The 12,983-nt window shown below is 43.3% G+C and overlaps 1 protein-coding gene across 2 annotated transcripts in view; it reads right to left on the bottom strand.

Annotated features, from left to right (window-relative positions):
- ZNF804B (zinc finger protein 804B) overlaps positions 1–5,755 on the bottom strand; it is a 241,008-nt gene extending 235,253 nt beyond the window's left edge. The window contains exon 1 of one of the 2 annotated variants that reach the window (XM_048306288.1): positions 5,117–5,755. In XM_048306288.1, coding sequence (XP_048162245.1) covers positions 5,117–5,428 — 312 coding nt within the window. In that variant the 5' untranslated portion in view covers positions 5,429–5,755. Of the gene's footprint in view, positions 1–5,071 lie in introns of both variants that reach the window. The other variant, XM_048306277.1, reaches the window with a different exon arrangement.
- Positions 5,756–12,983: the final 7,228 nt, after the last annotated feature.

Raw genomic sequence — 12,983 nt, forward strand, 5'->3', positions numbered from 1 at the left:
TTACTGGGCCTGGGGGTATTCCCGTCAAAGGCAGCCGTTATGCACAGAATTATAAAAAATATCCATCCCAGCAATTTCCCTACCCACAGCCCACTTCCCCCTTTTACCCTATACCCAATATGAACCCCTTCCTAAGTTTACCGTATCCCCAGTTTATTCCTAATCCGTTTTTCACCCCATGGCTTCCCTATACAATTCCATTTCCCTACAATTCCTCTCCGGTACCGAGGGGGGGATGAAAAGGGGGAGGGAAGAAATTAAACCCTCTCCTGCCTCAGTTTCCCCACAAAGCATGCTCAGAGAGTTCTGTCTCCCTTCTGTCAGCCCTAAGATGTTCCACAGAATCTGTTTGGACATTTAAAAACTCAGGAGGGTGGCTTGTTTTGTCTTGAAACTGTTCTTGTTATGTTTATCCAGTTGTTGTCATTCTCCTTTTATTAAAATAAAACGGGTGAGATGTTGGGGTCCCTCCCCTGCCATGGAGCCCTGGGAGATGGGCCCTGGGGGGACAGACACGGGGTTTCCCTGCCCCTGGTCACCTTTGTTCCCCATTGGTTGGTTTGGGTTCCCCGGGGTGGCCAAGGACCCTCGGGTCCCGTGACTGCGGAGTTCCTGAGCTGAGCCCCGGCCATGCGGCTGGAGAAATAAACATCTCTGAAACATCTACCACGAATCTGTCCATATATACTTCACTTTCCACGGAACTCCTGTTTGAAATATACTTGTTGCAGTAATCCCCGCTGCAACACCTAGTGATGTTATCTGCTCCAGAGAGTGATAAGGTGCTACTCAGTCCTGGTTATATCTGCTTTAGTGCTAAAACAGCTTGCTTATGGCTCAGTATCAACTAAAACATCATTATTTGCAAGTACCTGCAATGTACTTAATTAGAACTACTGGAGCCTCTGGACATGGGGTGAGAGCTGTGCTTTTTTAAAGGTAACTCAGTGTAGCAGAAAAGAAGCCTGTCCCACCCCCAACAACCCAAAGAACTCAGGCAAGCACCAAGTGCAACGGAGCAGCTGCTTGACAGCTTTATTTGAAAACAGCTTAGAGAAGTACATGAAAAATACTGTATTCAGCTGAAGCTGCAGGGAACAACGGAAGAATAATTAGCCAAGTCAGAAACTGGCTAAGGCACTGGGTCTTCTGAGCCTTCTATTTCCTTCAAAATACAAAGGAATCTTTAAATACTGAGTAGTAAACGAGACTTTGTTTATATCTTATCTTAAAAAGCCACAGGCAGAACAGTGCACCCTAATAGCATCCTTGGCTTTGAAATGATTCAGAAGCAAGGGGGCCATCTGCTGAATTCCCAGTACCATTTTCTGCTGTATCCTAGAAGTTTCTTCAAAAGTTTCACAGGCAAGTCCTTTTCAGTGTCAGCTTTGCCAGGCTTGTGAAGCATGGCAGTAAACCTCTGAGCAGGCTGAGCGGCAGGAGAATATGACAGCATTATCTATCATGACTTCAAAAAGTAAAAACAGTACACAGATCAACGAAATCTATTCAGGACTCAAATATCCTGTAGACATTATCATCACTCTGAAGTGTAAGTAATATCTCTGTATCATAATGCATTTCCTTAAATAGCAATTTTCGGAGACAGAAAATTTGCTCATAATATGTTCCTGAATATAACTTTTCAGATAAAATATAAAAGCTTAAAGCATAGAATAAAGTCTCTAAAATAAGCAGCTTCCTTCTTTGGCTTATTGTCCATTATCCTTAGTAATGCTGGCATCATGTTCAAACTCAGCATTTCCTTCCCCGTGTAACTCCATCACACTCCATTGATAAAGGATTCACTGGTGACTGCTTCTAGTTCCACCCTTTCTGAATTCATTGCCACTAACTTCATGATATTCATAGCTAGTCCCTTCTCCAATATGTACAAGTGGGCAAAGGAAAGGTAAAATTTTTAAAGGATTTTATGACTACATCACAACAAATTCATGACATACCCAAGGTACATTATCCTTGTAGTCCTGCGTATCTTGTTCTCATTAGAACTGCTACAGCTAAAGGTCTCTGCATACGAGGAAGAAGGACCAGAATTGTTTCTGCCACAATAATAGTGAAGTATGCTAAATAAATACTACACAAACACCAGACTGAAAAAATCCTTGTCCATAAAACCATGGAATTTGATAAAGGTATTTAAAATATTCACCACTGTTCTCATTTCTTAAAGCATAGCCTTAAGTCTACTGACATTTCACGGTCTGTTAATACAGAACATTTTAAATAAAGAAAGGTACATGTTATCCATTAAAGGCTACACAGACTCATGCATAAGATCGGTCATAGTGTACAAATATAAGATAGTTTAATGGTACAAATGATAAAATCAAATCTTCAAGGCTGCTTCCAATTCAACATTTTAAAAATGACTGCAAGACATAACTTGTATCTTTCAAAGTTGTAATCAGGACAGACTAAACAAAAGCACAGCACAGGGAATACAAATAAACACCACTTTCTTAAGACTTTCTTCTTAAGTATAAGAAGCGGTCCCAGTTTAACTCAATAGTTGGAGGGTTTGTTTGCATTGTGTGGGGCATTTTTCATGCTTAAAACAATTTTACTACCTCAGCAGTAAAATACTAAATCTCGGCGTGCATGACTCCCACATCCATCATGCCAAATGTAATCAGGTGGTGGTGTTTGCTTTTCACTGGTCCCAATTTTATGCAGACTGATAAGCAAGAAGGATATGGCCTGGAAAGTTATAAATTTGTAGGCACATGCAGATTACTCACTATTTTTAGTATTTAATAGCAAACTATTACCCTCTGATGCCAACTAAGCATCCTTTATTTATTTCCTAAAATCTGAACTTCCATATCAAAAGATGAAAATAGCATATATAAACCAATAGTAAATTCAAAATATCAAATGCATGAAAAAGTTACAGAGCTACCATTACCCCGCATAAACAGTGTCATGCACCTTTACTCCCATAAGCTGTCCAACACTCCCTCTCCAAAGGGCTTAGCCTATGACCTCAAAAGCCTGACTAGCTTCAAAGAGTAGCCACTAAAAAAGGCAAAAGAAAATAAAGAAACATTTTTTTAAAGAAGAAATACAGAGAGAGAAATAAAAGTTTTCCCTCAAGAATTCAGAATGAAAGCTAAGGATTGCTAAAATTCAGTCTTCAGTCCTTTCTGTAGAAATGGTCCCAAAATACAGAAAACACACCAACTCCTGGTAATACAAATTTAGGAAACAAGATGTTCTGTCTTAGTGAAGAGCAATACAAAGTGCCCTTGCTACTTCAAACTCTGGAAAGCTCACATGAAAGAACATTTCTATACAGTGAAACAGACTTGAGATTCGTTTCCAACTTGATAGCTTTTTCCCTTTTCCACTAAACCCTAGATGGCTGGCTTAAGACTAAGATGCTTCATTTAAAACAAAATCCTTTTTAAAAATATACCTTTAAAGAATAAGGAACATCAATTTTCATTGGTCTTGTTCTCTGTTACTTCCATATAAACAAAAATTACTCCCACCCTGTAGCAGAGCTATGTTTAAAATGATAATTTGTAGTGGAACTGTGTTTAAAATGATGATGTGTTAGTGGAGTCAGACAAATTTATTTAATGAGGTATTTAGATGGAGAGGAGTGGTGTGCGTACTCACTAGGCAGTTAGAAAGAAAGGGAAAGAAACTGAAAAGCGAAGGATTTGGAACATAAGACTATTTGGAGAGTAATATCTTCCCATGCTTCTGATACTACTTGACTTGAACATCAGTTGTTAAAGTTCTACTAAATAAAAAGTATCTACAATCAAGCTTGTTTCTATTTTAGATCTTTGAGATCTTTTCATTTTGACCTAATTTTGGACAGAGACCTCAGTAAATGTTGCCCGAATTTCAGGGGGTTCCACACACGAAAGTGGAAGGTGAATCAGCTCCATGGGTCAAAAACACAAAAACAGCTCAGCCAACGTCTGATCGATGCTACCTGTGGCGCAGCTGTGTTATATTGCACACGACAGACACAGCAGTACAAGGGAAGAACCTGCAGGTGCTCTATCAGAGTGCTGGTGCACAACACAGAAGGGGTTTTGGAAGCGTAGTGAAATATTTGTCTTTTCGCCATTGAAAGTCAAGAAAGAGAAAGCAGACTTTAGTTCCTGAAAGGTATTTAGTATGCAGGTGTGTTACGGGGCACAACCTGGCACTGCCGAAGCCGAGGGAGTCCCACCAGGGGCGTCAATGTGTCCCTGGTACTCGTGCAAGGCCAGCACGGCGGGTGGCAGGTCCGTAGCCCTCCGTATGTCACACACGGACACCCAGGCACAGCGACAGGGAAAGCTCGGAGGCGGTTACGATACCACCGCCACCACGGAGAGGCGGGGGAGAGGCAGCGGGGCCGCCCCGCCGCCCGGGCATCTCCGCTCGGCGGCTCCCCCGGCCCCCGCTGCCTCCCGCCCCGGCGGCGAACCCCGCCCGCAGCACAGGACTCCCATTCGCCCCTACGAAACGCCTTTAGCGACTCATGGAGACCGTCTAGGGTAGCTCGACGGGTGTGCGGTCTCCCCGGGACCACCCCAAACTTCACGCGTGTTCTACCTAGATGTCGGTCTCGACAGGTAGTTCACAGCGCGCCGCAGCCAAACTCGCAAGTGCATTTTTTGGCAGACGAAACCAGAAGGACGATCGCTTCCCTCCTCCGCCGCGTCAAAACCTTGGACAAGGTACTAAACCGCGACACCTGGAGCCAACGCGGCGCCTTCCCCTCCACCAGCCTCCAACTTCTCAGCACAGCGTCAGAAATTAACCTCTCTCTGAGCACGAGCCCGAGACGCGGTCCACGGATAACCCCAGCTAAGCCTCGGCCCCCCCGCCCCACCGCCGAGCACCAGCACCGCCCCCAGCCCCGTCCCCGCGGCCACACGCAGGCAGCCGCCGACCGAGAAACTTTTCCGAGCCGCCCGGCGAGGCAGCGCCCACGCCGGGGCCCCGCAGAGCGGGACCGAGCCGGCGCCCACGCCCCGCGACCCCCCGCAGCCGTGCCGCGCCGGCCGCCCCCAGCGTGGGCATCCGCCCGCACCGCTCCTACCGTGCGGGGGGCAAGTGAGGGAGGGGGCGAGGAGGTGGCAGTTACCGGCGAGCGAGCGCCCTTCTTGCAGAGCGGTCCCCTGAAGACGCCTTTGATGCCGCGGTAGTGCCCGTTGCTGAGGTGCCGGGAGCTGATGACCAGGTAGCACGCCATGCGGGCCCCCCAGGCGGGCGGGCGCGGGGCGGGAGGGCAGCCCGGCTCCTCCGCGGCGGCGGTGCTAGCCCCGCCGGAGCAGAAGCCCGCATGAAGGAGCGGGCGGAACCGCAGCAGCGATCTCCCTGCTCCCGTCTCATCCAGCGCCCGGGTGAGCGCTGCCAGCAGCAGGATGCACTGAAGGCGGCGGCAGCCGGAGCACATCTGAGGGAGCGCGGAGGCCAGTCCGCATGCTGCTCCGCGGGTGGGAGACGCGCCGGGGAGAAGAAGGGCAGAGCGCAACTTGCACAGTCCGCCGCTGCTACGGCCCTTCCTCCTCTCCCTCCTCCTCCTCCTGCTCAGACCAGGCCACCGGCAGCCGACATCCGGAGGGGAGTTTGTCCGCAGCCGCAGGAGTGGCGGCTGCTCCCCATGGCTGATCCCAGCGCCGGGCTAGGTGGTGGATGCCGCCGGCCTCCGCGCACAGTCCCCGCCGCCCCACTCCTCCCGTACGGCCGCCGCAGTCGGCGCCGCGCCTCGCCTCACCTCCGCCGGCGGGGGGGGGGCGGTGCGAGGGGGGCGGAGGAGGGGTAGGGCCGGAGCGGGGGCGGCGGCGGCGGCGGTGGGTGGGAGGACATTGCCCCCCGCCGCCGCGGGGAGGGGAGCAACGCCGGCAGCCCGGGAGGGGGGCAGGCAGCGGGGTGCGCTGACCGCTCTCCTTTTCCTCGCCCAACTGTCCCGTCCTCGATGTCGGCAGGTAACGTCCCTTCCTCGCCTGCCCCTGGCTGCGCTTCCACTTGTCCCCCGCATCCCCTCACCCCCCTTCCCCTCCGCTGTCCCGGGGGCTGTCCCGGGCAGGGGACGTGAACGCCACGGACACTCGGCATCCAGGCGCGGTGCCGGGAAGCAGCGCTGCGCCGGCTGGGAGAGCGGGCTGGCCCCGGACTGCGGCGGGGCTGCGCGCAGCTGCCGGGCTGCCTGGACACCCCGCGGCTTGTGCCTGGGCTTGTCTCCATCGTCCCCCCTGAAACCGCGTGAATTTAGGTGCATGGTGTCATTTACCACCTGAATGATTTACACAGAATCTCAGGTGTGAACATCTTTTACCACTAAATCGCTGGAACAGGTTGTTCCTCTCCCCTTCTGCAAGACAGAGGTGCGAGGTACCTCGAACCCACTTGTGCAGACTCAGTTTCTTCTCATCAGGTCACAAGTATTGTCTCTGCTCTGCTGCTTGCTAAGTCGATAAAATAAATCAATAAATCACACGGCCTTAGTAGTCACCTGCAGATCATTCATTTCTTCGAAGTAGGTTGCTTTAAACTGTAGATAGGAATTGTTTCAGTTTTTTCACTTAATCTCCTAAAAGCATATGCGTTCAGTTATTTAGTGAATGAAACCGATAAGCCACAATCATTCTAATTTTAGCCCCTCAAGAGCTTTTTTCTATGAACCTAATGTAAATAAAAGGAAAATCTCACACAATCCACCAAACTGATAAAGAGAACGTGACAAATCAAATGGTTTTTGACTGTTTATGTAAAATAGTGTTATGTAAAATAGTGTTGTACAGTCCTAGTCTACAGCATTGTATGCAGTGTTTCACATACCATATTAAGTTTTATTACATGTGTGTATATGTACATGTACACAAATCGTCAAATATATTATTATGTATTTTATTAATAAATACACAATGTTATAAAGAAAACATAATACTTCTGAATTTGGAATAACCAAAAGTGGAACTAATGTATTAAGAACATCCATATGTTAGCCATCATACAATGTTTTGCAATGTAAAAAACTTTAAGGTGGGGGTCAGATTAAGCTGTTAAAATCAACATGAGAAATAAATGAAAGGACTTGTCTCTTTGCATAATGTGTAGTTGAGCTGTGGGACTTCTTTCCAAAGGGTGTTATGGATCATAGATTAAACAGTCCCATGAATCATGAATCCCATACAGATCAGGCTTTGAAGCCTGGGAGTAATACAGTGCCTGCAAAAGACCTCTGGAGGACTTTCCTGAAGCAAGAAATCACATTGTAAAGTGGAGTTTAAGAAATTATGATACCATACTGATAAAAAAAAGTTGTCCACGGTTAATTTGGTGGTGAAAAGGAGCTTTTACAATTTTCTCCTACAAGTCACAGAAGCTACAGGTATGTGAGTGACTTGGCATATATGTTTTGTTGACTGCAAGTTCTTCCTGAAATAATTCCTCTGCAAGCCTGTTAAAGATAAAAGTATTATCTTCACTTTGAATTTTGGTCTGCAGCTTAAGTTTCTGACTGTGCACTGAATATGTATCTGGAAGTAAAGACAAGCACCTTTTCTCTTTGGCAATGAAATGAACTTCCAAAACCTTTGCTTCTCTATGATGCAGCTGTTGTTTCTCAGAATAGAAACAGAATGAGAATTTACATCTCATCTCAACAACTTGCATAGACGTCTCTTCTTTTCCGTTGTGAAGAGACATGAAAAGTCCTTTGCTCCACGAGGCTGCTGATGTTCTGTTACAAGGTAAGGGAGAGGGTGCAAAAGGCCTGGGCCATGTGCGTACGCTGGAGATGCACGATGGTGTATTGCGGCCATGTGGGCAGACTGGCCATGTCACCGGCACAGGAGGTTCAGCACAAGCTGAAACGATGCAAGTGTTTTGTCATAGACTTAAGGGACAGTACTTTGCTCCTCAAACTTACAGAGTCTTCCACAGTTTGTTTACTAATATTGTACAAAAGGGAAATTATTTGCCCCAGAGTAGAGTGCACAGTATTCATTTTGTCCTGCTGAGGAGGATGATGTGCTCAATAGACCATGCTGTGAAAAGTAGAAGTCATTTTAGGCTCCCTTCACTTTGAAAACTCAGGGGAATAGTTACTATGACCACCAATCTAATTTATAAATAATCTGTAGGACACAAGCCTGAGAAAATGAGATTAAGGGTTGTCAAATTGAACAGTTAGTTATTAATTATATCACTCCCTGAACATTCCCCAAAGTCTCTGGAGATGCAGCACCTTCTTCTCTTTCATCACAGGTCATGTAGAAATACGAGCCTTAACTATTAGTATTTCATCTGGGTCCAATCCTTCACTACCTTAGATCTCATAAAGTAATTTTCAGCTGAGAACACACTACCTTTCAGAACATTATGCTTTCTTTGCAGAAGTGTTAGTGACTTTTCAAGATGCAAGGAAGTTGAGAAGCAGGCCAGCTGTCACTAAGAGATGATTATTAGAATAATGAAATGAAAATCTCCAGTTCATCTGTCCTCTCAGGTTACAAACATTTTATCTTTAATAAAGATTACTTAGTATTTATTGTCGCGCCCCCCCCCCCCCCCCAAAAAAGTCTATAAGCATTTCCTAATTATTCTTTGTAGGGATTGTCCTTATTGCACAATGCAGTGTCTAAATGAAATACCCAGCCTAGATCTAAGGATGCTAGTTCTGATACAAATATACTCTGAATATCAGTACTATATTAATGCAGTCACATTAATTTTAATGGTTGAGCTAAGTCATGTTTTTTTGCAGCATTAGACAGTACTGTATAGACATACCCATAAAACCTTGTCTGCATTGTGAATTTTATTTAAATTGTAATTCAAGTATTGCTCCTAATCTGAGTTCCACCTGCACACAGAGTCCATTATATAGATATTCCCTGCTGTATAGGTAAAAACTACAGTTAGCGTGATTTGCCAGCTGCTAACCTAAGCGTCCCTCACTGTGGATACGGGCTAGATCTGCTTAAGGGCCCCAGTCCTAAAATGTTTTCCACATTCCCTTTGCTGTGCCTAGAAAGAAAAAAGACATCCTTCCCCATTCCTCCAGATATGAGAAAACTCCAAGAGTGCAAAGCATCTTCTGGCACTACACCTCTAGAAATTTTACCTTCACAATCAAACAAGAACAGGAGGTGTGTAGACACACAGCTTGAGTACTGTTTCACAGTCTGATTATTTTCGCTTAACACATTTTCCAATGTAGAAGAACCCAAATTAACCCTACAGTAAAAACATATGCTAATACCAAGGTGATTTTTACAGGTGGTCTTCCCCACAGTAGAGAGGGAGGGAAGGATGTGGGGGAAATCAACATCCTGGCAAGACAATTCAGGTATAAAAACACACAGTGAGGTTCCTGACATATAACAGAAAGGTCTTAGTAGCTTTATGGTATATTCAGACATAAAGGAAAATTTAAAGCTGTAAATTAAGTCCTGGCAATATATGCAGATCTTTGGACTATAATGGCCCAAACTACATTTCCCTCCACTTTCAGTTTCCCTAACGCATACATCCAGCCTCTCACTCCTCTCCATTCTAGTGGTCCATAGCTACAGGTAATTCCTCTGCATTCGTATGAAAAGGGAACTCCTGCCCCACCAAAATGAATGACACTTTTTGAGGTTGACAAAATCAGAGTTTCTTTAGAAACTTTCAACTGTGTTGATGTATGCTAACAAGCCTTAAATGTATGACTGCATTAGTTGTCCTGTTATTCTACTTAAATAAATCATCTAATATCCCAAAAGAGTCACAATTATTTGAAAGTGAGACCTATATATTAGAAATAGTCAACATTTCTGTGGATCACATGAATAAATTTTATTCTGAATGTTTTATTTGTTTTTCTTAGGGAACCATATATTTTGGGGAACATCCTGGTGAATGTGAAAAATACAAGGTAAGCTGGTCTGCATAAAGCTTTGTTTTGCTTTCAGTGAAATGGCAACTTCAAACCTCTGTTCTTTTTTCCCCTGAATCTTAAAATACAACAATTATATTTTTTCCTGAAATAAGTTATAGAAAAGCCTTCATTTTATCTGTCTTTATTTCACTAATTAATTTAGGATATTTTAGTCCTTTCCTATTTTATTCCACTTGAAGTAAACATAATACTGCTTATCCAAACATTTTTAATCCCAGGCTGACTATTTTAATCTAAATAGTTGTTATATTTGTCTTGCAAATCACTTATGTAAGCAGCTTTCTGTTACAGAGAAGTTGAATCTGTCAAAGTTTATACACTTAAACCATTGATGGTTAAGTTACTCTACTCTCTAGTCCGTGCAGAATCAATGACACTGTTTTACTTTGGATGGAGCTTTTTGGGATGTCTTAAGTGCTGAACAGTCACTTTATAGTCTACAGCTTGCTATTAATTTTGCAGCCAGCAAATACAGCAGGCTTCATGGTGATGAAACCAAAGTGTGTGTGTATACATCAGTGAAGAGCAGTAAATCATGCCCTACTTTCCCTATAGGCTCGTGCATCACTGGTTTTAAGTCATATAGTTGAACAAGAATCTCATTCTCACTCATAATTCATCCTTACTCCAACTTTACATAGATCCACCTTTCATGTGACATTCAGCAACCCCTCTGTATTACTTTCTCTGTCACTAAAAAAACAATATAATGTTTCCTTTGGAGTTATTGTGAGAACTACTCAATACTGTAACTACAGTCATAGAGAAGAATGCTAAGTATTACTAGCTCTGGGATATCGGGAAAACTGCTGATTTCATAATCAGTTAAAAATATGCAATAAATCTATTATTTTCAGAAGGTTGCTGGACATGCCATTCACTTAAATTCATAGATCAGTAACGTGAATAGGCCATTAACCTTATAATAACAAGAGCTCAGTATTTCCAGAGTATGTGTCCAAAGATGTAAATATATCTTCCATTTTCTATTCAGAAATAGTATTCACTGGTTTCCCCTTATTGTTAGCTATAATCTCCACCTATATTAGGATGGATATAGAAAGAATAATGACAAGTAGCCACTGTAATGAAAATTATATAGCAGAACACCGATTCTATTTTAGCAGCAAATCCTTTTTTTCAAGCAGATGATATATGGAAGAGATGAAGGTGTAGCAGTGTTTTCATACACTTGCCAATTTATTATGTTTGCATAAATATTTAATACATCAATCTCTTTCTAGAGGAACAATATGGTTTGCATTTCAAATCTTGTAGTTTTGTTAGATTTTCTTTCAGCTAAATCCTATCAAAACTTCAATTATATACTAGACATCCACAAGACAGGTGATTCATGTGTTTTGTTGCTTGTTGATGGTCATCAGACTGATATCCTGAGGCTAGCACTGTATGTGCTAGTGCCCTTAAAATCTAAAAGGTGAGTAAAGTTACTGCATTTTTATTATGAGGGATCAGAATTGAATATTAACTGAAGAACTGATATCTTGAAATTATTTTAGAAGAATGTAAAGAGAGAAAATACTGCCTAAACTCTCCATAGTTACCCATGATATCCACATCCAGAGAGGCTGGCAGCATATGTTTCAGCCGCAGATACATTAGTTTCAATAACTAAGGTAACCACAGCTGTCAATCCCTTTTCCAACTCATACTCATTTAATTCAAAGAATGCTCCAAGGACAACCGTAATGAAGCAGCCTAGAAACAGGAGAGGACGCTCATTGCAAAGGAATGATGAAGGCAGCTTCCATCATGTGGTTATTTCCATTCTCAGAGTAAGACATCTTCTTTCTCCCAGTACTGTCTGCAAAGGTATTTTATCTTACACTGCCACAAGTAACATGTGCACTCGCACCTGCTGTGTGCTAATGGACACAACACCTCAGTGATACCCACAGACAATGGCAGCTGGGCAAGTTAGTATCACCCTTTTTGTCTGGTTCTAGCACTGCCCTGAGTCACCCAGAGACTGTCAGCACATATGTGTTACTATTTAATCTGGCTGCATCTTCAGCCTTTGAAGCCTATCAACTGGCGTAAGATCATGTACAGTTTACAAAGGACTCTCAGGTCACATTTGTCAGGAGAAAAACTCACACTGCTTTTTCCAAAGTGAAAGAGAATTCCCTTTTTCTTGGGAAAAGAGGGTCAAGGAGGAATTGTGAGATGTCACACAAGTTTGATAAAAATCACTGATCTGGGAGCTCTGTGCATTCTGATCATAAGAAGTAAGTGACAAGTAACTACAGCTATTTTCTCCGTGTAGAGGACTACTGAGTATGGTAGTTCTCTAAGCCATTCCAGATAAAAAAATTATAAGGAGAAAGCAACTCTTGCATAACTTGAGGAGAAATAAATGGATATAATTTCTGCTGAACTTCCAGCAATAAAATACATTTTAACATATATTTTATATAAATATATATGTATGTTACATATGGATTATTTTTATAGATATATAACTGTGTCTAGTGTCCATCTATTAATGGAATACTACAGATATTTAAATGCTTTAAATGTCAACACCTGTCCCAATTTATTTACTGTGCTGTTTTTCCCCACTTCAGCAAAGTGACAATTTATTCTATTATTATAGGGAGTTCAGTGACAGGGAAGTGATTTAGCAGTCCTCAGCAAAGCAGTACAGAACTTGAGTCTGAGCTGTTCACACCCATTAAACCACTGTAATACCTAAGCTATCTCAGATCTTCATGTTTCCATGGAAGTATTTATTATGCACTGCCACAAGAACACCCCGTTAGTTCTGTATATATCCTGTTACCAGCATTTCATCATCTATCCACATTAATACTTCAGCAAGCAACCTTTAAAAAGGCTTTTCAAAGGAAGATATGAAAGGTGCAGGAGAAATTTCAAGCTGGCAGTAGCATTTGTCAGCTGGAATCCTTTGGAATTCAGGAGTCCCTCATGTTATTAGGTGTCTATGAAGCAATAGTACTTTTTAAGACTGACACCTACATACTTTCTCTAAAATAGACAAATATACTAAGAAGTTTTGGAGTGTATCATGTCCTAGTTT

This window comes from Corvus hawaiiensis, chromosome 1 (genome assembly GCF_020740725.1).
Source record: "Corvus hawaiiensis isolate bCorHaw1 chromosome 1, bCorHaw1.pri.cur, whole genome shotgun sequence".
In the NCBI taxonomy this organism is placed as follows: Eukaryota; Metazoa; Chordata; class Aves; order Passeriformes; family Corvidae; genus Corvus; species Corvus hawaiiensis.